Source organism: Ambystoma mexicanum, chromosome 6q (assembly GCF_040938575.1).
Source record: "Ambystoma mexicanum isolate Mex_15411 chromosome 6q, UKY_AmexF1_1, whole genome shotgun sequence".
Classification (NCBI taxonomy): domain Eukaryota; kingdom Metazoa; phylum Chordata; class Amphibia; order Caudata; family Ambystomatidae; genus Ambystoma; species Ambystoma mexicanum.
Genome location: NC_090937.1, coordinates 1,098,157,684 through 1,098,183,780, shown reverse-complemented (window position 1 = coordinate 1,098,183,780; position 26,097 = coordinate 1,098,157,684). Strand labels below are relative to the sequence as shown.

The 26,097-nt window shown below is 45.7% G+C and overlaps 1 protein-coding gene across 3 annotated transcripts in view; it reads right to left on the bottom strand.

The window, feature by feature from the left end:
- Positions 1–26,097, bottom strand: part of LNX1 (ligand of numb-protein X 1) — a 399,406-nt gene that overhangs the window by 59,065 nt on the left and 314,244 nt on the right. For all 3 annotated transcript variants that reach the window (XM_069631653.1, XM_069631654.1, XM_069631655.1), the window contains one exon: positions 20,128–20,493. In XM_069631653.1, coding sequence (XP_069487754.1) covers positions 20,128–20,493 — 366 coding nt within the window. The remainder of the gene's footprint in view (positions 1–20,127; positions 20,494–26,097) is intronic.

Here is a 26,097-nt window from a genome sequence, read left to right as displayed (position 1 = left end):
GCAGACTACACCAGGCCACCACACAAATGCCACCACACCAATGCCACCACTACATGACCGGACACCTCTTTCAACGAGTGACACATCAAAATCAGCACAACTACCAAAACACCATTCCCGGAACTACACAACACAAACCGACAAACATATGAACACCAGTAAAAACGGCTAGCCATCCCAGTGAATACCTCCCTCCCGAGCCACCACCACAGCCCAGAGACTGCAAAGTTCTTACATGGAAAGAATAAACATCCAGAAACACATTTTAAGGACAGCCAAAATCAAGCCAACAAGTCAAGCCCTGCAGATCTGTCAAAACAATCCAAACAACTAGCAATCCAACTTTTCAAACACCTCACTGAACACACTCATGCCAACCTGCTGATGCTAAACATGGCTAAAATCAATATCTTGGCACGCCACAACTTAGTCAACACAATACACACATCCAACAAGCTGTTACACCCGCCCATAACGTACTGATCCTCCTTCCCCCTCAGGTCTACCATCTGGAAACATAGACCTCTAGGGAAACACCACTAACCGCCTAGAGAGCTCCCCTACACAGACGCCAGATACTCCTGGCTCTACCAGCACCAACAGTTGGGCACAAAAGCTTGTATTTTCCAGCTAATCTTCTAACCACTCCTTCCTCTCATTGGTTCTCTTTCAGCTCCACGCGAGTGCTGGGGGACTGCAAATGGCAGCGGTGCATGGTACAAATCCAGGTAATGCAACATAGCATAATATTCTGAAGGCACCGAATCATGTGGCACTGCGGTCTGCATCTGACATCGTCACGCACTCTCATGTGTTGCTCTTTAAAATCAGAGGATGAAGTTGGCTGAAGCTAAAGGATAAAACATTTCTTTTGTCTTCAGGAACATTTGCCATCATTCCTTTATTTTTTGCGACCCAAAGCCTTGTTCCTGGGTGGCTGGGAAGGGAATTTTTGTTTTTTTGCTTCCCCTCCTACTGGGTATTCGAACCTGGGCTCTGCCAATAACACCCTAATGTCACACCTTGCTGGGCTGTCTCTCAGGCTGTTTTGCTTTTGTTTATTTGTCTAGCCTGTTTGGGGCATAATATCCAATCATGAGGCGCCACACAGTCCTGCTTAATTGCACAAAACAAATGCTTCTCACAAAAGCAAAAAAGACCCACCATTGTAGGGATGATGGGTTGGGCGGGCCGGGGGCATGCTTGCGAGGGGTGGTCTTGTGGATGCCAGAGTACACTGGATTCCTGGCAGGAGGGCCGACGGGTTTTGCGGGCTTCTCTCGGTGGGGGTGGGGCTGGGGAAGCCACAGCAGCACCAGGAGCGCACCATAAATGGAGGGCCACATGGCGAGGAGTTCACAGTTCACTGCCTCGCCCTGCTGGAGGGATCTTTGCTGCCGTGCTCCTGCCGCCTTGGACCGAGCCACTGGACCCGACAACCTCTTCATTTTCCCATTCCACCACCCCCCGTAATTTAGGGGTCGAGGTGGGTCATGTTAGGTGAGGGAGAACCATGTGAACACTGAGATCCCCTTCCGGGGGACTCCAGAGCAGGAAAAGTGCTGAGGGAGTGCACAGCCCCCCATGGAAATAGGTGTACAGCCACCAAAGGGTCCCGGCAGGGGAGGTCATTGGTGGGGCAGGATCAGGGGGCATCTAGGTCTAGTTACGAAGGGGCTGCCTCCTGGTATCGCTGCCCCAAGGGCATGGTGGGGAGGGGATAGAGCCTCACCGCCATGTGCCCCCGTTCCCCCGTGGTCGGATTCCACAATGATAGTGGGCCTCAATACAAGTTTGCCTGTCTGGGAATTACGGTACCGACAAGCAATTAAGCGCAATTAGCTGGAAATTGCTGCAGTCGCAGGTAATAGGTGGGGTGGCTATAGTCGTGGGAATGTCCCTTAAAACAGGTGAATGGTGAGTGATTAGTAAGGGGAAGGTGCCTAAAGCTGCAAGCAATGGGGGACAATTACTGAAAGTAATGGTGACCATTTTATTTCACTAGGCTTCTTTCAGTGTTGATGTACAGTTGTAAAACACAATGTTGGGGGTGGAGTGGGAAAAGGGCAGGACACAGGTATTGGGTGAGGATGCGAATGTGTCAGTGGGGAGGGTGCCGGGCAGGGAGGAACATAGTTACACTACTTTTATTTTGGTCCCCTTCGTGATGTATTATATTCCCTCTGAAGCTTATTGCGACAGGCTGTGTTTGATGGTTAGCTGTGGTCCGTTCCATGCCCGTCCTCAAAATAGGGGGGGCCGCCTACAGAGATTTAGGGGCTGATGTAAAGGAACACATATTTATAAAAGAAACCGCAGCAGCGTCTGACCAGGAAGCGACCGAAGCCTCTGTACTCCTCCAGCAACGCGTATTACGCCATATTCCAGCCACCCTCAGCCCTGCGAACGTATAACCCCATCTACCTCTGAATTATTCCCCGGAAGGATGAAAGTCGGATTATTTTATGAGGGGAAGGGCCAAAAGTAAAAATAAAGCAACTCTCGGCCACAATCTTCCGGCTTCTAGATTTCAGGCGCTCTCCCAAGTAAACTGGAAAACGGCTATCCATCCAGTTTTCGCTGATTAAGAGTTAGCAGATCATTTATTATTTTTTGGGAGAAAGTTCACGCTTTCTGCCCTTATTTAGATAAATAATCGTCACGCAGACTAAGCAAATAAATGCACGGCAGTCTGTATATCGCCTGCCCAGCCGCGGGTCACTTCAGCCAAGGAACAGCAATTATAGGAACATATCAAAACGCGTCTCGGGGAATAATCAGAAAAGTGCCCGTTTCCTGCGCAATATTTAGTGACGCGGCCTGTCTGCTTTCCAGAGGAGGACCGCCCCCCGGCAAATGGCTGCAGCTCGTCCAATCGCTGCAGCGCTAAGTGACTGAGACAGAGGAGCCATGATTAGCGCTGCTGATAGGAAGGCTGCAGCCCTGGGTTGCCAGGCCAAGGTTTGTTAGTACAGTGTGTGCGCAATTTCCGGCGAGGTATAAAGGTGACTGAGAAGTCCTGGGAATGGACTCCATCCAGGAGTTTCCATGTGCAACTGTTTTAGCTTTCAAAGTGAAAGAGCTGCACGTGATTTCACGCTGGCATAGGACGCTCCAAACTACTTGGCGGAAAAGCGATGCCCTAAACAAAGTACCCTTTACTTTGCCAAGTATGTTTTTCCATTTTAATGTGGCCTTCCTTTTTCTGTAATATAACAGTTCTCCCCCATCGAAGGTCTGGCGTAGATCCTAGAATTTGTTTTTTTACGACTGTGCCCCCCCTTATCAGACAACCTTCCCCTGCATCACATTACTGCCCCCATTGCTTTTTCATCTGCAATGAACATTTCTGCGATGGCCGAAAACAAGTTGGCTGCTTTTTTGCATTCACTGTTCCATTAATATTTATCACCAAATAACCATGCTTCCTCGTCACAATTCTTACTCAATAAGTGTGAATCCGTGCCTTCGAGATAGGCAAACTTGCTAGCCTTAAAACTAGTTTTGCATCTTGTGAGGAATTCAACCATCTGCACGGTGGGTGGTGCGTTTGCCTGGGCTTTTTTGAAAATGTAAATGAAATTGAATAATGATAGATCAACCTCTGGAAAATGTGTGGGGCTAATCCGCACACATTTTCCTATACTCTCTGTACGACACACACATAGACCTGTGTACTTTGGGTGGACACAGCCTACAGGCGCAGTGCCCCCTGTCCTATTTAGTTGGTATATTACAGGAGGAGTACACACATCTCCAGAAGAGGGAGGGCCAAACCTTCCCCCTGCCATGGCCAGCCTAATTAACTAACAAAGGTCTCATGGATCCACCATGTCCTTTTGTTGGGCCCTGCAGCTGGTGGTAATAATTTGCATACTAATCAGGGAGTAATTCAAACAGGCCCATATTGGGACTGGTTGCAGAGGCTAACAAAGGAGACAGGAAACCCCAACAATCTTTCATATGCACTGTCAACCTGATGCCAGCTCCCGCCCTCAGTATCAATTGACAGTGAAATGTCATGTCTTGGACCAGGGTTGGACTGGGCCATAAAACTGTATTAGGCACCAATGAAAAAGTGGCCCGCAGTTGCATATGGCTATTCGTTCCTTTTGTGACACTGTTTGAATAGTACCCAAGGGGGAGTTTTCTGATGAAATGTGATACAAATTGTGCATTCTAAAGACTATTTATTCAGCAACACTGGTCAAAACTACTAGCCACATAGTGAAGTAAATCAACAAACTGGCCCACATTTGCCGAAAAAGTGGCCCACTTTGACCCAAAAACTTGCCCCACACCAGCATTTTGCATTTTTGGTTTGGCCATGGGCACATTGGCCTATAGACCAGTTTGAGCCTGTCTGGGACTGCATGTTTACAGTAGTCATCCCCCGCAGGGGGACCCCGTTCAAAAGGTATGAGTATGTGGTTTGATGGATCCAGAAAGTCTGTTCTCGCCGCCGCTTCAAGGGAGACCTGCTGCTTTAATCAGGAACCACAGAGAGCTCCATTAACCAGAGGGACACTTTGATCCACAACAGACAGGAAGATGGTTGGGACTTAGTATTACATGTTTACACCCCTTGATCTTTTCTGTTGCAAAGCACTCTGGTTATGACCTCAGGCATACAGGAGATTGTTGGTGGGGACCCCAGTATTGGTTCATTAATGTAGGCTTGGCCTACACCAATCACTGTGGCCCATGTGGCTTTAAAAGAGGGCTGAGCCCCTCTTTTGGCAAATCATCTGAAGACTTCATAAGGAGTAGCAAGAATAACTCATCATTGGATCCTGGCTGAAGGTACAGTCTACCTTACATCTTCCGCCAGTGAAGGAAGGCCAGGACCTCCAAGAGGATATCAAAATCCCTCCCTTAAACATCTCACAGGGAACAGAGGGAGATACCAATTCCAGAGGACCCTCCAGGAGCCCCCGAACCGGTACCCAGCCAGCACACATCGTGTCCTGCTGGGCTCTGCAGCAAGCTTCCTAGGCAGGAAGTGCCGGGAGACCCTGAACCCGAAACCAAGAACAAGGCAGCTTCCAGCAACACACACCTCAGCTTTGGGCCATCCGCCTTAAAGGACAACACAAGCCCAATGAAGATGCTGGGAGGAGTCCCTCCATGAGTATCTACCGACACCCGTCTTAAAGTGAATTTTCAAACCAGTTGAGTGCTTTGAGCGGCTGTTACGCTCACCTGATATCCCCAGGGGCGTCTGGAAGGCTCTGACATCTGGAACCCTGGATGCGTGGTTGCCCAGTGCTGAATAATGAATCTGTAATTACAGAAGGGAGGATTTGTAAAAACTGTCTCTAGTGGGCGAATCTCCCTCTGACCGATCCCCTTCCCACTGAGTCTTTCTCACCTTAGTTATTTGTAGGGTGAGCTACCGTCCTGCGTTTCTTGTGCAGGGGCGCTTGACATTTGTTGGTGAGCTGCCCGAGTTGCTTCACTGGTGCAGTGCGACTTCCTTGGGCCCAGGCCTGCTGTGACCCCAACTCTGCTAATAGGAAGGTAGGTTTGTTTATTGTAAGTTTTTGTTCTGTGTATGGTGGGAATTCGTTAAAGTCTTTATCTCCTTCTTTCAGGTGTGAAGGTCTTGATGCTGGCGTGCCGGATGGAGGGGCACGTTTTTAGGTAAGAGAAAGCGCGGAGCACGGCGCCTTTATTGTCTTTTAAAGCTAACCTGTGTTTTCCTCTTCTTCTCGTCATAGGCCGCTGTTATGCTGCGAGTGAATGAGAGCGCAATGAACAAACTGGCCCTGGAATCCGTTAAGGTAAGTAAAGCGCTGTGCGATTGTTCAATATTGTAAGCAAACCTGAACAAGTCTCCTTTTCCGTTGCAGGATGTTGCTGTGGTGCTCCGGATGGCAGCGCGGCATGGCGCGATCGAATTCAAGTGAGACTAATGGAATTCGATGTTTTGGAAACACGCACGTTCTAATGTTGTTTTTCTTTTTTTCGTTTAATGTAGGCCGCGATGTTCGAGCAGCTGCTATGGTAGCAGTTCGCCAGAAGTCCATAAACTAGTACTCACAGGTGAATGATGTTTCTTCTTCTCTCGGTTTCCACAGATTGCAGCCCGGTTGAGATGCTGAGTGTGCTGGACACGGTGAGCGTCAGGTTGCTAGATGCAGAATAACGCAAAGCGTGTTCTGCAACCTGGGTGTGGTTTATATACCCCCTGTAAAATAGTACCAGGTAAAGTAGTTCCAGGCCCCAGCCACACCCAAGACACTAGACCGCATGGTTTGGTTCATAGGAACTGAGCCATGCGGTTGCATCCATGTTGGATTTAAAGGCACATGTACATAAATGGGACATAGTTTGAAAAGCCCTTCCTTCCTACATATGAGCCTGGTGCCAAAGGCACCAGCACTGGCTCCAGGAGCCCTTTTGCAGTGGTTTTGATTGCCCTCAGGGTTCTATTGGGAGCCTGTTTGTGGCACAACTTGTGCCCCCTCACAGTGGTCATGACAGCGGCAACCGACTGCACCGCTGACTGTTGTCAAGCCGCAGTCGCTTAAAGACATCCAAGACGTCTCGACCAGTGCTTCAGTGCCGTTGACCAGCACTGAGATGACGATTCCTGATCCTGAGCCGCTTTGTAGGCCAGACTGCAGCCGTTCGTTCAGCTTTGCTCGCCGAACCGTCGTGCCACCTGACACCCGCAGCTGACTTCCATCTTGAACTCTGTCACAGAAGCCTGCAAAGCGCCCTAAAGCCGGATCGACCCTGTCAAGCATCAAGAACACCTACAGCACAAGGTACACTCTAGTTCTGTCCCCCTGGTCTTTCTTCATAGGATCCTAGAGAAATGTTAAGACCCATTGCTCCCTTTGGGCTGAAGCCAAGTATTCTTGAACTGCTGCGATTAGTTACTATGCCGACTACCCTCCTGTCAGTATCCAGAGTGCATCTCTTTTTATTCTTTGAAACTGTCTGTCCTCTGAATTCCTTTACAGGATGGGTTGTCTTTCATAGTGTTGCTAGAATGTTCTGTTGTGATAATAAAGTAGATATTTTTTATACAACCTTGACTTGACAGTCCTTTTATCATTGGGTAATAATTGTATTTTCGCTGTGTTGGAACTAACCAACGATCCACAGCCTTTCGAAGATAAGCCTGTCGTTCCGTCCACGTAACCAAAATTGGACAAGGAGGTTTATAATTTGCATGTGTTTCCAATCTGTTCGGATCCCTTCTGCTGTACCATAGGTGTGGGGCTGATTGATGGTTTAGAAACCGATATTCATCCCTGGGCCACCAGTGTCCAGAAGTTGATTTGCCACACAACTTCTCACCCCCCCTAACATGTGTACAAGAAGACTCGCTCTTTTACTGCCTGTCACTAGCTTGCTAGAGACAGCCTTGGTGGAACTGCAGCCCTTTCTTTTACTGCCAGGCTTCATATGACTGCATGATGTTTCTTTGTCAGTTGTAACTGCTGGGCAGAGGTTGAGGGTCCATCTAGTGCAGGCTTGTCCAACCTTTTTGAATGTGGGGCCGAAGCATTAACTTTTTGTCACCCGGTGGGCCGGCGAGCCAAAAGTCAACACCCTTACCCAAAGCAGTATATTCAAAATCGATGGTGTGTGACCTTTGACACAATAGCATCACAGGCAGTGATAGCCATGCAGTCCCAAAGATAGCTTTGGGTGTCAGGGGCAGTGATCAAAGGTTAGTTTCTTGTGATTTCTTCCACCAGTGTGTATGTGTTGATATTTTTCTGAAACAGTGGGGGCGACCGAGCGTAGCGAGGGAGCTATAATGATCTAGGGAGGGTTTGGGGGGTCCCCCCCCCCAAGATTTTATTTCCAAATATGGGGCTGAAATGGTGCATTTTACAGCAGGAAAACTGGCCAAAAAGCCATAAGTTTACAATCCGTTCTAAAGGGGAACATGTACATTCCAGGTCACTAACAGCAGACAAGAACATTGTAGAACACAACACATTTTAATGATCAATGTGTCCACAGTGTTGTAAAACAGCACTGTCACTGATGTAACACATTGGCATGCTGGTTGTGCCCAAAATATGCCCCTGTAGCAACATGTCTATGCTGGTTGTTCCCAATTTAGGCAGCATTGTCATGATTGATGCTGCCTGAGCATACCATGGTTCTGGTGATTAGGTACTTCACTATGCAGATAATAGTTTTGACCAGTGTTGCCAAGTAAATATTCTGTATCTATGTTGACCATGTCCCCTACTTTTGCCTTTGGCCCCCTCTGTGCCCCTCCTAAATTTGATTCCTGATGACACCACTAGATTGACCAACTATGGGGGTTCATGAGGAGCAGGGGGCACAATTAGTGAGCTGCAACTAGATCCATTGCAGCCTGTATGTCTGCTACCATAGGTGATTGGTCCAGGGGGCACCAGAGGCAGCAACAGTCCTCCGCCATGCCCCAGAAATAAAATTACTCGGGTCCACGGACCCGACAAACATTGAACACATTTCATACAAGAATGGATCACCATATGTTTCATTAATATCTGTGTGTATAGATCCCTATTGTCAAATTACTATGAGTGGCAGCAGACGTCCAAGGCCAAATGATAATATGTTATATTATAGCACTTTCACTAAAGCTCTTTTTTATAGAACAAATATGCATACAATATCACCCAACCTGTGGTGGTACTCATTTATCAACCTAAGAAGGATGAAAGGCTGAGATGGCCTTGCAGGGATTCGAATATGCAGATCACACACACATCGCAGCAGTGAGCGCTCAACCCACTGAGCTATCATATTGGCTATAGTAAAATGAGCAATTATTCTGTAGTGTAGTGGATATCATTAAACTGGTAACTGAGATTTAACAGCAGACCAGTTAAGTTCATCTGCAGATCTGGTGCAAAGTTGGCAAAGTCTAAAAATGCACCGGGCCTGTAACTGCCTCTGGTGCCCCCTTCCAGGGGGCACCAGAGGCTGTAACTCTGACATGGCCTGGTTTATTTATTTGCTCATTGTTTGTCAGGTCCGTGGACCCGATTAATTTATTTCTTTCCACAATGTTGGTCGAGCCTAACATTGCAGAAATAAATAAATTAATCGGGTCCACGGACCCGACAAACATCAAACAAATAAATAAATAAACAAGGCCCAGAATTCGGGTCTACGGACCCGACAAACATTCTTTAAAAAAAAAATGCATCGGGCCTGTAACTGCCTCTGGTGCCCCCTGCAAGGGGGCACCAGAGGCAGTAACAGTCCCCCGCCACGGCCCAGAATTCGGGTCTACGGACCCGACAAACATACTTTAAAAAAAAAAAATGCATCAGGCCTGTAACTGCCTCTGGTGCCCCCTTACAGGGGGCACCAGAGGCAGTAACAGTCCCCCGCCACGGCCCAGAATTCGGGTCTACGGACCCGACAAACATTCTTTAAAAAAAAAAAATGCACGGGGCCTGTAACTGCCTCTGGTGCCCCGTTCCAGGGGGCACCAGAGGCAGTAACAGTGCTCTGCCATGCACGGCCCGGTTTATTTATTTATTTGTTCAATGTTTTTCGGGTCCGTGGACCCGATTAATTTATTTATATCCGCAATTTTGGTCAGGCCCAACATTGCAGAAATAAATAAATTAATCGGGTGCACGGACCCAACAAACATCGAACAAATGAATAAATAAACCCGGCCGTGGCCTGTTACTGCCTCTGATGCCCCCTGCAAGGGGGCACCAGGCAGTAACAGTGCTCCGCCACACACGGCCCGGTTTATTTATTTATTTGTTCGATGTTTGTCGGGTCCACGGACCCGACGAACATCGAACAAATAAATAAATAAACCGGGCCGTGGCCTGCAAATAAATAAAAAAAAAAGAAAAACTTACCAGGCCTCAGTCACAGGCGTGATGCTGGGGGGCTGGGCTGGTGATTCACACGAAGCTGACTGGAACAGGAGTGTGAAGGTGGTGCGCTCGCCGTACCTTGCATGGCAACAGTATTTCCATTGGCTGTTTCTCAGCCAATGGAAATCACAACCATGCAGCTTGTTATTTTGGATTTCCTTTGTTTGTCTGGTCGGCCTCGCGGGCCACATGAAATGGCTCGGAGGGCCGCATTGTGGCCCGCGGGCCGTATGTTGGACAACCTTGATCTAGTGAGTCCTGTTTGCTACCTCATGAGCACAGGAGCTTTATTCATAATTCTTTCTGGGTTCATGCAGCCCTAGTCCATGTTCATTTTAGCTTCTGTGTGTCTTTCATGTCTGGTGGTGCTGGAGGGAGGAGCGGGGGCTGCGGGAGGGGAGTGGCTCCCAATCTTGCCCTGCCCCTTTCTTGCCCTGCCACACCTGTGTATAGATTGTTTTTGCCACTTTTCTTCACCACTCTGGTATTTGGCTGTTGTGGCATTTGGCTGGAAAGCAAGTTCAGACCTGCATATGTGCTGGAGCCACTTCTTGACATGCCAGGAAAAGGATGTTGACTTCTTGGCAAAGTACTACTTAATCACACTTTCCTTGGAAAGATTTCTGACACAATTGTAGCCCTCTTTGGAGGTGAATGGCAAAAATGGCACTGAATTTCTGTTTGGTGACAGTGGCATCAGACTGTGTCTGCTCTAACGTGCACAGCTACGTTCTTCAGATCTTGATAGTCCAGACCATTATGAGATTTTGAAGGGTTATGTGGTATGCCCCTAAATCCAATGTGTACTCCAGTCTGCTGAGGGATGGAGCCCTTTGGCTCGAGTTCACTAGTCCTCGACTGTCTCTTGGCAGTAAACACTGGGCTGCTTCCAAACGCGTGCAGCCAAATAGCAGGAAGCACTAATAAGGATCCTTAGTTTGGTGCACTTGCCCACTTATGTTAATGTTACCTTTTTAAGTCACCTGTTGTCTTATATATATATTTCTCTGTTTTGTTTTGTCCCTGGTATATATGCCACTTTTTTACACCATTGTAAAGTGGCTCACCACTTGTTCTCAACTTTGTGCTATTGTACAGGCAGCCTTCGTGGGATACCTCCACCACCTGTAAATGTGTTATTGTAAGTCATTTCTGATTGAAATTGACATCCCTGATAGTCAATCAAGCACAAATGCAAAACGGGACTAGCTTCCTTCACTTACTGAAACCCAGTTGGAAGAGGAAAATGACATGCACATCGCCAGATGTAAAAGAGATGGTAGCTCTTTAGGATTCCTCCATTGGGACAGCCACACAGGCAGTTCAATGAGCCTAGTCTCACCTCCCTGTGTCTGTGAAGCAATGTGAGTTCAGATTCAGTGGACCTGTACCAACTCTGCACCACAGTCCTCTACCACCGACCCCATGGGTAAAGTGGAAGTTTCAAAACCTCCTCATAGACCTTTATTAGTGGGCTTTCAAAAAACAATCATTGTGGCATCTTGTGTGAATTAATATCCAACTGGATAAGCCTAGTAAGAGTATGAAAAAAACAATCCGAAAATCATTAGACCACGATTTCTCCTGACTCATCTCCTCCCCTACTTCTAGTGTAGGGAGTACCTAGTATGTTATATGGGGCAAGGAGGGGGCAGTCTGCTCTGCCTTTAATGCACGAGAATTGACTTGACTTGTTCTTACATGTAGCAACTCTATTCAACTCAAGCCCTCTCCAAGAAACCAAAGCTCCATGCTCTGGCCATCCTCTTACGCATGCCTGTCAGATGAACAGAAACTTGCTAAATGAGTAATTTAACAAGCCTGTAGGACCCCCACCATAGAAAGCACAGGATTTCAATTTAGACCTTTGTACAGCCACTGTAGAACCAGTATTTCAGCCTATAACCGCATATAAATGAGTTAGGGTGGAAAAAAACAAATGCACAAGGTGCACCATCTTAATGAAACCTGTAAAGGTCCTGGTGAATAGGATGAGGGTTAAATGCTCTGCTTTATGTGGTATTTGTATAGAGCCCCTCTGCCATTTAGAACACTTTGTGGCACTGTGGGGTGTGAGGACCGATTATCTATACTCTGGCCTGGTGGACAGATGTATAGAAGGCCAACCTAGTTTAGTGACAGGGACACCTCTGGGAGCTGTAGCCAGACCAGTTCAAGGTTGCTAGGCGAGTGGTCAAGGCTAAGTCTCAGGATAGGGGAACCTGGTAAGGGGTCCTCAATGAGTACACACAGTGAAAATTCAAGGTACACACTTAGACAAAGAGTTATAAAAAATACTTATTTATTAATGGCCATACAACACTATGAAACATGACCACTAGCATGTAATATTATCACACAAGACACAAAAATGAAACATATTTACAATCACTGGAGTAGGGCAAACTACATAACACACCCCTGCAAAGGCAGTTAAGTATTAGCATGCAACTACAGGTCCACAGAGATATAAAACAAACTTTAGAAGCCCATCGCTAAGATGTATGGGGCTTTGTGCTCAAAAGTACACCAAAGTTTCACACAGATTAGTGAGACAGGAAAAAGTTAGTGGAGGGCTTCTGAATTCCAATGAAGAGTTCCATGGGGTAGAGGACAAGTTGTTATAGTGAATAAAAGTATCCCCCACTTTTGGAATGCTTGAGCAAGCAATGGCAAAGCCAAACTGTTATAAAAGTTTCTAAAAGTTACCAAAAATAGGGGGAGATAGGGATTCAGGTACGTACTGTTACAACTCACCCTCCATACTCCGATCCTTCTTAGGACTCGGCAGGACTTCAGAAAAGGGCACAAGGTTGCTTTTCCCACTGTCGGTTCTGGTCCTTGATGCTCAGGAGTTGCAGGTATGAGCACTTCTCCAGTCGGCGACAAATACTGGTGCAAGGTCTTCAGGATGGAGAATGCAGAATAACTCGATGCAGGGCTCCTCTCAGCACAGGACTGGATGCAGGAAAGCTGTGTTGGATGATGGCCACCGATGCACAGCAACACCGGGGGACACACTTGTTGCAGTCAGATTTTGCCTCATATATCGGGTCTCATTGATGCTGAACCACGAAATTTGGCACAGATGAGTCCTGTAACACAAGCTATCGATCCCCAAAGTTCTGGGCCTCAACGTGGAACAACAACATCTGCAGCACAGTAGCCCACACTCTGAGCTGGGCAGACACTGAGGGATCATGGGGCACTTCAAAGGGCTCTCCTTCGCAGGCCTCTGAGCGGATGTCGAGAATGGATGTCCCCTCCACTCCAAGGGTTGAAGTTCCTTTGCAGGACTTCTGAAGATCACCTACAAGACATGCCTCTTCCAGGACAGCAGCAGAAGTTGGTCAGCAGGCCTTGTTCCAACGGATCCACGGTCTCCATACACGTCTTGCAGCTGGACATGATACTTGGCTCCTTCAGGTTTGTTCCAGGATCTCTCTGGAATGGGTGCATGGATCCTCTTTTCATCCAAAAGCCAGGTAAAAGCTGAAAACTCCCCTTAGCCAATCTAAGATCTATCCCACTCTGAAACCAGTTTGTGGATTGGGACCAGACAGTCCCAACCCACTTCCTGGCAGCAAACACACATGGTCCTGCCGTACCCCCATGAAAAGCCTCAGCTTTCCCGGGTTCTGGAAGTCCATATAAAGATTTTCATGTCCTTACAGTCCAGGAAGAAGGGTTAGTGAAAAGATGGCCAATGGACAAATGAAAAACCTTGTGGCACGGCCATGTCTGGACACTAGCCACAGTAGGTAGCCAAAGGCGATGAACGCAGTAAGGCTAAATCAAAATAGACAAACAAATAGCAAAGAGTAACTGCTGCCACCAGCTTGTCCCAGCCTTAGGCAGACCTAAAGTAACCAAAGATCCTCTCTGTGTTAGAATAGGGCAAACCAAAAAGTATACACCATTGTACTGCATTGTAAAATGCATTGTACAATGATAAAAAAAAAATGGCCACAAGTGGCAACAATGTAACAAGACTAAGGGAAACAACGTTTAACAGTACTCACAGCCTGAAGGACATGTCAGTTCTCCCATGACAAATGAGCAAAAGCCAGCATAGTGAAGCTGAAGGCTTCACTGCACTGCAAAAAAGTTCAGGTCAGATTCAAAAATATAAGCAAAAGGTTTGGGGGTCCAGAAAAATGGAGGGAAAGGTGCTGTAAAGAGAACTCTTTCCTAACATGAGGGAAAAGACAGACTGGGCCTCATGCCGAGCAGGGCGTAAAGGGATACCGGGCACAGTTAAGGACATCGGTGCCGGTAATCCCTTTGCGCCCTACTACGAGGTCCCTTTGCTGGTCCCACTAAGCCTTAGCGGAAGCCGCAAAGGGTCCAGGGAGCAAACAACGGTACCGCAAATTGCGGTACCGTTATTTGCACCTTCCCCATTCCCATTGAGCACTATGGGGGCTCAAATGGGAATGGGGAATGGTATTTTCAATGGGGACTTACCGGTCCCGCAAAGGTCCGACTAGACCGGTAAGTCCCCATTGAATGAGGGTGGACTCGGTACCGTTATTCGAGGCAGCCATGGCGCTATTAGCGCCATGGCTACCTCCAATCTCAGAATGAGGCCTCTGACACTTAAAAAGGGCTGCATGGGCAGGCAGTAAAGAAATCTCACTGGACAATTCTGGAGCTAAAAGGGCATACTTTGGAGAAAATACTGAAGGAGAATCGACACCTAAAGAGATGTTCAAGGTACTCCAAAAATGTCAGCAGTACTTCCATTCCATCTGAGCCATGTCTAACACTAGCTATGTTCTTGCAAGAAAATGTTAAATATTAAAGAACAGGCTCCGGGTGGCTGGTAAAGGATTAATTTTTGGGGAAGTGAGCCGGATTGTTTTTAGCTTTCTGTGCCATTTTCTTCTGTGCACAAAATTCCCCCCGCCTATTTCTCTTGTGTCATGCAAAAATAACCTGCTAATCCGAATTCCAACCATAGCATGCACCAAAAATGGCATTGATCAAAATGTGGAACAGCATGTTTTCAGCATGTTTATAAAGGGCTTATATGACTATTAGACCTATCAGCCCATTTCGCCAAAGTTGGTCATGGAGTCATGCTGCTCCAGTATCATATCATTAGCCGAGGGAGTGGGTGCATCATATCATAAGGATACACAGGCTACACACAGTACCAAGGAACATCCCTCAGAAATTGAAAGAAAGGAATCATTTCAGATAAATGCATAATTGCTTGAAAATATCTTGAGAGAGTTGTTTTTTAAGAGGATCATTGATCAAGAGAGCATATGGAAGAAAACATATACAAATGATTGCAATACCCCCTGAAGAATGGGTAGCATTGTAGAAATACGGACAGAGACATGTAGGGTACATTGTAAAATAAATAAATACAATGTAGTGGATCTTATGACAGTATCATACATTAGTAGCCCGTAGTGGGGGTGTGAGGGGTGCGGCCTCCCATCCAATGAGGAGGCTCCGAGCGGGGGCTTTCCAACACGGTACAGCCCATGCTCTGAGCCAAAGGCTGGCATTTTCCCTCGCCGGGTTTTGCAGGTAAGTGCACTTCTGCGCTTTCCCTCACCCCGCGTCCCATCTCCCACCCCACCCCCCCTTTTCCACCCAATAAGGCACCCACACCCCCACTTACCTTCTACTTCTTTTTCTGTTGGCTGTGCTGGAAACAGTAGTGTTCCTGGCACAGCTCTGACGTCTACAAGGCCCCCATGGAAAGGGAGAAGGGACTTTGTATAGTCTGTTCTCCCCGAGCCATGGTGGCCATCTTTTTTTGTTTAAGTTTCGAAATTTCAAAACTTAAACTATTAGTATCCTGGTACAATGTGCCAGGATACTAATAGCAATAAACCCCTCCCTGGGGGCCATTTCCGCATCCGGTAATGCCTGGCTTCGTTAACTATGGACCTGGGGCATTACCTGATGCTGTAATGGTCCCTCAGCTCAGGGTTTATTGCTTAATTACTAGATATCCAATTATTTTTGTTGATGATTTGGAAACATATATATGCATCTAGCATGGTCCTGTTCAATTAATTCAGCAATGTTATGTTTTCAGCACGACATATGCAGCCCAAATGCATGGGTCTGAGGCTGCACTGTCAACATTCATGATTGTTCATGGTAGTTTTAGATAATGGACCTCATTACAAGTCTGGCGGTAACCCTGCCGGTGCTACCGGCAGATTGCCACCGGACTTGCAATTTTTACCGGTGCCTGGCTCGCCGGTAACGCTGGGGTATTATGCACCGGCAGTCTGGGAAGTCAGGCGCCAGTAATTGTCAATCCCTATTCCCATTTGAGTCCTGGGAACCGGGAGTACGGAAGCACGGCATCGTTAATAAAGGTGGCGGTGCTTCTGTGAAACTCTGCGGGTGGGTGCCATTCCGCTCCCCAGGTCTGACCCTGGCGGGAGGGACGGCAGCCGCCCGCAGAGTTGTACTGTGCCGTTCGGGAACAATGGTGCCGGTAGGCTTACTGGCACCATTGTTACCGGACTGGCACAGTCGTAATGAGGCCCAATGTGAGTGTTTGTTTTCCAATTTGTCTTTTTTAGCAGCACAATAAAGATTTTTGTACAACATGTATAGAAGGACTCTTATGTATAGTGTCTCCTTTTGATTGTTGGCTATGGAGTGGGACAGCATCGAACAATCGCAGTGGTATATGCCGGGCATACCACTGCTTTCACCCCTCTTGCCACGCATCTTTAATGAAACATACAAAGCAGCTTTACTGGTGCTAACTGAAGATCAGAGTCACCACTGTTATTCCGCTGCAAGCCAGTTAATTTTGAATTTTTCTAAAGAACCAGAACCTGATAGAAAACCCAAAGGATTTCTTGACCATCAGACGTTGATGATGGACTGTAGGTTACAGCATAACCAGTCAAAAACCTACAGCACCCCAACGCTGAGAACCAAGGGTAACCCAGATCTGGATATACCTCTATGTCAAAGACAATGGTTACCTTGATACCCTTTGTCAAAGATCGGTGCAGGTCGCATTGGGGTCAAAAATAACTACAATGTTGAAAAAATATTATTTCCAGATAAACTCACGAGGATCTACCATTTCATCCCTGAAAGTGTTGTCATCAAACGTATTGATGATGTCTTATAGGGCAGGCCTCATTAATAAACTACAAGACTCCAAGGACATGGTTTCGGAGCATGGAGCCGTGTATCATCCAAACAGTGAGCGATACACGGGATGCTAGAGCAGAAACAAGTCCTATTCAAGATTTTTGCATAATGTTCTTGTGCACTACACTACCAAAGAGGCACCACATTATTTCCGTCTTACTGTTTAACTTTCCTCACCAAAGCGAGGCCCACAATCCTGAACCAAGACCATGGAGAGGGGTGAGGGGTTTCATTCCCTTTGGTTCATGGTCTGGGGTGCACTCCCGCTGGACCTCAGACACTCTGAAAATATCCTATGCCAGTCAGGAAGCAGCTTCACTGAGGCCTTTTCTTCTGTTCTTGCCTCCTTGCCAGCGTGTGGTGAATATCGCGTTAGCAGGAGGGGTACATTGACTTTCCAAGCAACCTAGCATGTGAACCCTTCCTTAAAAGGGCACATAGATACATACAGCCGATGCTCTCGAGACTGCTTCACCACCTTGGTGCTCACATTTACTGGGGAGGTGTAATAAACAGGCAGCGATAAGGTCTCTGCATAGATCTTACAATCCGTGTCATTTGGGATGGATTTCCTAGAGGGAGTTGAGAGCGGTGTGCACGGGAGTGCCACCGCCTAGGATGCCCAACCGTCCCATATTCCGCCTGACCGTCCCGTTTTGTGAGACTTTGTCCCACCACGTCCCGCACATAACCTGTGCAGGACAGGGAAAAGTCCTGACTTTGTACATTGAGAAGTTAAAGAGTTATGCCTCGACCCAGGCCTCCCTTGCGTGCTGCGGATCGGGCACCTGCCTGCTGAAGCTGCCACCACTTTGCCAACCGTGCCAACAGTGAATGGATTGCTAAGGCTCTGCTTAATTCCAATGTTACTGCTTTGCTGTTGGGTTGTGATGGTCACATTTACAGTTGAACCGGGCCTCTGTGGCTGCTGCTATTAAAATCTGAAAATGTGACCCCCCCCCGCACACCCCAATGACAAACTGTTAGCCCTGGAGTCAAGACGGGCGTTGGATTGTTAACAGCCAATCATCTATAACTTAAATAACACTTGGGGGCGGGCCAAGGGGGGTAATGATGTTGTGACGTCATCGATGTGCGTGAAAGTGTCCCGCAAAATTGTGTTAGAAAGTTGCCAACCATACCGCTGTCCCGGTAACCGCTAAACCCGAAATATACCATAATAAATGTTAATTTGCCATGAAAATCTATACACCACACACTCGCCCTGCAGCATTATTAGATTAAGGAGCAGGCACAGACTTCATGGGGAAATTGAAACTGTTTAGCTCCAGTGATTCTGAGCAACGAGTGTGTGCCAGTGTGTGAACACTTTACCCAACGTCGTGTAGCGTAGTGATGATGAGTAAGCACTTAGCTGAGTCACCTCCGAGCTGATGGGTGCAGCTTTTTACGTACACACCCCTTTTAGTTTTAACTCGTTCCCTTTGGCTGAAATGGCATGAATCTCAGTGGTTCATAGCAGTGAATGAAACAGTCCATTGCTGGTTTAGAGTGTTTTTAATTCCTTTCTACAGGGCACGTGAGTCACGGAGTACGGAACTGATGCTGCGCAAATGTTAGCAGCAGACCAATTAAATCAAATGTTGAAATGATTATGCTGACCTCTGAGCTCTTTTTTGTACTGGCTTATGCATTATTTCAAGTATTTCCTTTGACACAACTTCACATCCTCTCTGGAAAGAGATGAAGGCAGGGTTGGGGAAGTCTGCGAAAAGTTATTAGGACATCCTTGAAGGATGCCCCCAGTGTTCCAGATAAGATTTGCAAATGGGAGTATTTTAATCAGTATTTTTTTAAGTTGGGAGTGACATGATTTTTTTTAGGGAGTAAAAATGTGTGTCCAATTCCCAATGGGAATATTCCTTATAAGCGTGTAAAAATGTTTGAACTGAAATGTTTTTGTTATAATTGTTTCTTTGCACCTAGTTATTCATGCACATTAAAAGATACACGTTTACTTCTTTCAATCAGGCAGTTATAATAGTAGTTTCTTCCTTTGATAGTACAAGCACTTCTGGTCCATACATATCTATGGATTTGCGTGGGGGGAGAGCCGGGGCACAAGGCTCTATGTGTCTGTTTCCTATTTTTTTGTTGGCAGTATTTCTACTCCCTATTTTTAAATTTTTGGGAGCATTTGCTTATTTTTAGGGATTGAAGTGGCTGATATACTCCTTATCTGTAGGGCTGGATGCCCCTCACAAAAGTCCTCACTCCTGCTTTTCTCCTGACAACCTCTGCCAGTGTGTACTTTTCATTAGCATTGAGGCACTAGTATAATATTCGTATGTAGTGCTTCATGCCAGATTACTCAGCTCTGATAACAGTGCTCCTTATTACCTGTTTAATGGTACTCAATGTATCGACCTCAGAAGGATAACATGCTTTTCGGGTGTCAGGGGGGAGTGCTTAATGCGGGAGCTATCTTTCTTTGGCAGCTTCTCTGGTGAGAGACTGCTTTTCCATTGCCATGCTTTGCTTAAGTGAAGAGGCAAGTCTGTGTGCACTTAGCTGTTGGCTGGAGGTCTCCAACAAAGAGCAAGAAAGGGAAGCTTTGTGATGGCTTGCATTAATGTTTCTCAGAGAGCTTTTAGCTGATGTGTCAGATGCCGGTGCTCTACAGAAGGAGGGGGCAGGTAATATTGTCTGCCTGGCTCCAGCTCTGGCTGGGAGCAGTCTGTGACGGAGTTCTTGGCACTGCCCTGCCTTCTTTGTTTTTTCTTGACCATGAGATTGGTGGGTTGGGGGAGGGGGGGCGGCAGCACCGAATGAAGCAAAGGTCTGGGTAGTGTGTGGGTGAAAACTTTGAGTTATGATTCATAAAACTAATTATCACATAAGAACATTTGAAGATAAGAACATTTGTAGACAAGGACAATACTTCAAACTGCCACTGAGAAAGCAAGGGAAGAGCCTCCTGACTGTACAGGTAATTCTAGTATATGACGAAGCACGTACTATTTTCAAAGCTATACCATTGTAACCTCTGTACCAAGCTTCATGACCTCTTACTTCATGCGCCCTGATACCCTAGGGTCTGGCGCGCATGATAAATAATCAAACAAACAAACAAACAAAGCCTGTGACCCACCTGTATGAGCAGAGCTGCGCTCTCTGGCGTCCCATGCCGCAGGTCGTGTCCATTGATAGCTAAGACCCTGTCGTTCTCCTGAAGTTGCCGGTCCCTGGCAGCCACACCGCCTTCCTGCAAGCTGAAAATGACCACTCCCCCATCAGGCCTGCGGACCAGCTTGATTCCCAGCTGCACATCCTGGCAGCCTTTGTTCAGCGTGATATGAAGCGTTTCATTGGTGGAAAGCCCATCTGAGATAAATCCATTGTTCCTACAGCGATATCGCTGCTCTCGAAGTACCGTCAGCCTCAGGACCAGGCAGGGCTGTTTCAAAACCGCCAGAGCAAAGCTGTGTGGAACGCTGCTGATGTCAATACCGTTCACCTGAAAGGAAACAAAACTAGCTGAGAAAAGACTCCGAAGTGATCAGAAGGCACCAGTGGTGGAAACGGAAAGGATTTTCTGGGGGATACCACCAGTGACGTGGGGGGCACAGAGAGGGGGGCGACATTCTCAACCACCCCCAAACACAAATTAAAATGTGCCTTTTCAGGAGAGGTTAATCATGAGCCCCAGGAAAATAGCCCATGAGAGTAGCATTGAATGTTCTACAATTCTCATAGCAAATTGTAAATGGTGCACACTTTGAAACCAAAACAAACTGTAATTAAATGTTTTCCACATATTACTATTCTAAAAAGCAATTTCATAGGCACCCTAATCTGACTTTCAGGTGGCCTTGTGGCTAAGTGACGCGACTCTGTTCTTGGCGTCTTGGGTTTGAATTCTGTCTCAGTAAAATACAGGTCAGGAATACAATAACTCTCTGAAACATTTAAGCAGGGCAAGAACCCTGAAATACCTGAGGGTGCAAACATATTTTCAGCATCCCAGATCCGGGGAGAATTTTTTTTCCAGATCCGGAATAATCCGGCCCAGTGACCAGTACTGGAAGGCACCCTAAGCAATCCATTCAGCAACGTACCTGGATTAGGTGGCCCAACAGTAGACCAGTTCTGAGTATTTCCCTTATTGCTTTTTAGCAGTTTTTATTTAAGGATTTAAACCCACACACAAGTGGATGCAAATCTAGTAATGATAGAGTTTGCCACAATACAGAAACATGTTAAGAGGACCCTTACGTACCATATCATTTTATGAATATATTAAACAATGAAACACAAATACAGAGCTCTCGAGTTTACCATGGCTATGCATGAGAAGCCCACCCAGTCCCGTTTCCCCCCTTTGGATTTTGGGACTTGTAGTTTTTTCTTTCCCATTTGAAATGCAGGAAAACTACAAGTCCCAACATTCCAAGCAAAAAACAGAACTGTATGGCCTCTCACACATGGCACGGGAAACTTAAGAGCTCAGCAAAAATCATCTAAACAAAGAGCAACAACAATGAATTCGAGAAAATATCCACCTTAAGATCCCTTCAAGGTAAGAACAAATCGCAAAAGATCCAAGTGAAACGTTAGCGAAGTGTCTGTTAATAATTCTAACCTGTGTGTCTTACCAATTTTGGTTAAGGCAAAAATACTGTTATTCTATTTATTCATGTTATTGAGATTTATACCACACACCACTGCAATTTTCATGGTCTCCAGGCGTTCAGGGGGATCTGAAAACGAAGGAGGGTTGGGGAAGATTAGTTAGTGAGAGGGAGAGGTATAGCACAAGAGAGCCGTTTGTTATGCTCTTGGTAGCTTCAGTTTGGGAAACAAATATCAGTGTGCGTTGGTCTTGCTCCTAGATGGTATGGGTTAGGTGCTGTTTTAGTGTGTGAGTCTATAGGGGATTGTTTTCTGTGTCTCTGGTGTAGTGCTGGAGATTTAGTGTATTGGGTTAAGTGAGATTACAGAGGGGTGTGCTAGTTGATGTGTAATTTCTGGTTTGTGCTGTGGTAGGGGTATGTGTGTATTGTATTTGGTGGTAGACAGGTGGATTTGTAGGAAAGTTGAAGGTTTTTAGTAGGGTTAGTGGTGAGGGAGATCTGTGCAGTCTTGTAAATTGAATTGTTTCAATTAGGCTTGTAGAGGAGCAGGTGGATGCCTCTTCTCTAGTGCCTGCCCCCTCGCCACCGTCTTATTGGAGTAGCAGACAAAGAGCTACAATTGGGAACCCATGCACAAGTTTGTGACATGTCCATACCATACTTGTATGAAAGACGCTATGCACTCAGACAGCCATTCAGAAGATACCCTCATGTTGAGACAGTGGAAGCCACCAAGAAGGATGCCCACTGTCAAAGTGCCAGAATGCAGATATGGGAATCATGGATGAACGCTAAGTAAAAGGCTGACGACAACAGAATGATGTCATGAAGAAGATATATAAACCTATGTTGAAACAATATGAAAATACTTAAGACTGACAATGTAACTGAAGCCCGAAGAGAAACATGTACCTAAAAATGAAGTAATCGTGCACATAAGAAGCTGAAGTAACTTGCAAGGTAGAAAAAGCACATAGAAGCTTGCTGAAAAGAGGTATATACATAAAGTTTAGGACGGCCATTGGAAGAAAATGGATGATGACCCATGTTAAAGAATCCACCAAACTACCTCAAAATACGAGCCTAGGATTTCAAATTGACTGCAGAATAAGGGAGTACGTTGGCCTGAAGTCAAGAAGGCTATTTTGAGGGATGTTGCAAAGCACAAAGGGAGTCGAATGAGCAGATCATGTGCGTAAGATATATTTCTGCTAAGATTAGGAGGGACAAGGGCAATTGCAGATGCCAAGTATTGAACAAATATGAAGGCAAAAGCCTATGTGAGGTGGAGCGAGCAAATCTCTAAAGGCCCGAGGGGGAAATTACACCCTGTTTAATAAAATCAAATAGCAGTAATAGTGAGGCTGAAATGGACATAATCGTGGTCTCCCAGCACGTGATGAAGAACTCAAAACAAAGGCTATTCATTAGAGCTTGAGTTAAGATAGTGGTGTGCTCACACTTTCTCGATTGTCCCAGAACAGTGACCAGACTACGAGTTCAGATACAAACAACAGACCTTGGCTAAGGATCAGGTCGATGAAATGCAATGGACTAATTGGGAAAACAAGAGAACAAGTTGACACAGCTTGAACACCTAGGCTTCGTTCTGTTCACGTGCTGCTAAGGAGCCGAAAGTCCAAGGTTGGATAGGGTTGCCAACAAATCAAAAGGCCTGCCACCCACTTTCATCCACAATGTTGCAGTTATTAGCCCGCTGCCATAATCTCTGCTATAATCAGTATGTAACGTACGCAGAAATAGCTGAGGGCGTTTACTACAGACAAGGGGCAGCCAATGAGATATTAACCCATGTGCAATTCTATAAGTAGATATGTTCCCCCTATCCAGTCCTTCCCGGCGATAGGTGTTATGAAATGCTATGTAGGATGATGTCATAAATGACCAATGTGAACGTATATAAACTCTGTACGAGCAAAATTATGTGTGAACATTGAGCATCTACTTTGATAGCTATCATATCACCCTGCTTTCTGTACTTTACCATCTTCCTTTGGTCTGTCTGGTTATTTGGTCTGTGATATTTACTGCTAATTGCATCTAGCACATAGAAAACACTTCAATGTGCTAGAGCACATTTGGTAGCAGAGGATGGTTTCGATCCTTCAACATAGATCTAGACCCAGATCCAGACCCCGGACAATCGCTGGCTCCTACCATTAGCAAGATGATCGCAGAGTTTCCTGTGGAGAGCTGAGCATAATAAAGCACATGTTCAAGATCCGGTTTGGCGGTCCCCCTTTGATTAAATTCCTGTCTGGTCTCTGCAGGCGCCCCACAAACTGAAGGCGAACTGGTTGATTGTGAGAGTCGATGCCGAGGGACTGGAGCTGAATAGCAGATGTGAGTAGACCATCAAATATGGTACAAGATAAAGGGGGAAGGGATTGTATTATGGTGTGTTGAAAATATATATATATATATATATATAGAAAGAGAAACTGAATTATTAGGTATTATAAACAAGAGAAGGGATACCTCGATTTCACAGGCCCATAAGGAAAGGAAAGAATACACACCATGACTCCATATAGTAGTGTAAAGGGATTCCTGAGGCATAAAGCCAAATAGGAAGGGCACGTATTAAACTCATAGATGGATGTCAATAAGAGATGAGATCCATTTACTGAGAATAGTAAAGGAAGGCGTACGTAGGGACACATATTGAAAGTGCACACGTGTATGGGCTATAATTTGTCTCTGTAAAGAGGTCTGTATGTTTGAACTGATGGATATAAAACAACAGTAAAAATAAATAAATGTGATTTTAATACACTTTTTAAAACAAAGATTGACCTCAATCAAAAGGTTAAAATTAAATGAAATTGATATACAAATAAAGAAGGGAACATTAAGATACCAAGAACGATATAAAAATAATTGATAGAAAGTGTTAACGAAGGAGTAAGAAGAACAGTTGTGCAAATGTTTTCAAAATATTTTGATTCCCACATTATGAGCGGCGATTGATGGTGCTTGCTCACAAAGATTAAAACAAGATATTTAATAAACATAGAAAGAAGAACAACAGACTGGGTTAAGTATTGACAGTCTGAATTGACTTGTCACCATGGAAGACACACCTATTTTACACCTATGCAGAACATTGCGGAGATATACAGCCAAAATGAGGAAATTTCATTCTGAATGTGTCAAGGGCGTAACTATTATGTCGTGGCCTCAAGAGAGTCCATTATCAAAACCGGTTTTACGTCACATGATGACATACTTACATGTCACTCATAAAGGAAAGAAGTTGGAGAAAAGATTGGTAATTCTAGAACTCTGGAGTGGCTGCTTACTCGGAATAAAGGAGAAGATGTAAACTCTTCAGCCCCTATTTTACCTCCTGAAAAGCAAGATGTAAAAGTTGAAGAAAAAGGATTTTATCCTTTAAAGGAATTGAAGGAAGCAGCGGAGTATGTTAATCCAATTTAGGAGCCCCCCTGCTTGTAACAGTGTATACAACTCAGAAGAGAGCGGGAGGAAAGAATGAAAAAATATATCAACACGATATGAAGATAAACAGCATGATAAGAGAAAAGAAAGACAAAAAACAAACAGACAGCGATAGAGAGAAAGACCGAAGGAGACAAAGGATACAGCTAAGGGCATGACAATAGTACAGAATGAATGGGTGGGAGGACAAATATTGCTCAAACTAGACGCGAAGGGCATTAATGGAGTACGGGAAACAGAGGGAAGGGAAGAGCAAGAAGAAAGAGAAAGAAGAAGAGAGAATATACAAAGAAGAAAGGGACAAAGAATGTGAGCAAAGTGAGGAAAGGAAAACGTGTGAGATGAGAAAAGAGGAGGCGAGATTGGAAGAGCAGAAACAAAAAGAGGTAGAAGCCCAAAGATTGAAAGTATGTAGGTTGCAACGAAGGCGAGGGGAAGGGGAGTTAAGGGAATTAAGGAGAAGAAAGGAAGAAATGAACAGGAGTAGGGGATTAACAGATCATGAAATAGAATATTCATGCAACAGAAACATAGTGCCTATAGAAGCACAAAAATGATTGGAAGAAGAAAGAGGGTCACAACAGCCGCAAAAAGGTGGGCAGGATACAGAAGAAATACAGCAAAGGCTTGGGAAATTATATAGGCAAATGAGGGACAGAGAAAAATATGAGACTCAAGGGAATACTGAAAGTTCCTGACCAAATGGAACTGAAGGTAAGTCAAGGGACGTCAGTAAAGACGATCATAGAGCAATGTCCTTAAGCAGGCTAGATCTTGACGATGTAGAAGATAACAGCCACACGAGCTGGGGCATAATGATGTCAGATGAAGAAAGAGAGGGGAATGAGAGGGCGCATGCAGATTTTCAAGGCAATCGAACGGAGATTAAGGGGTAAAATGGTCAGATTTAGAAGACCCCATAGAAAAAACACCAGAACCTACACCATATATTGAATGACCGCAAGCACGATCGCGCAGTATAGGGATACATCCCCACCTTATATAAG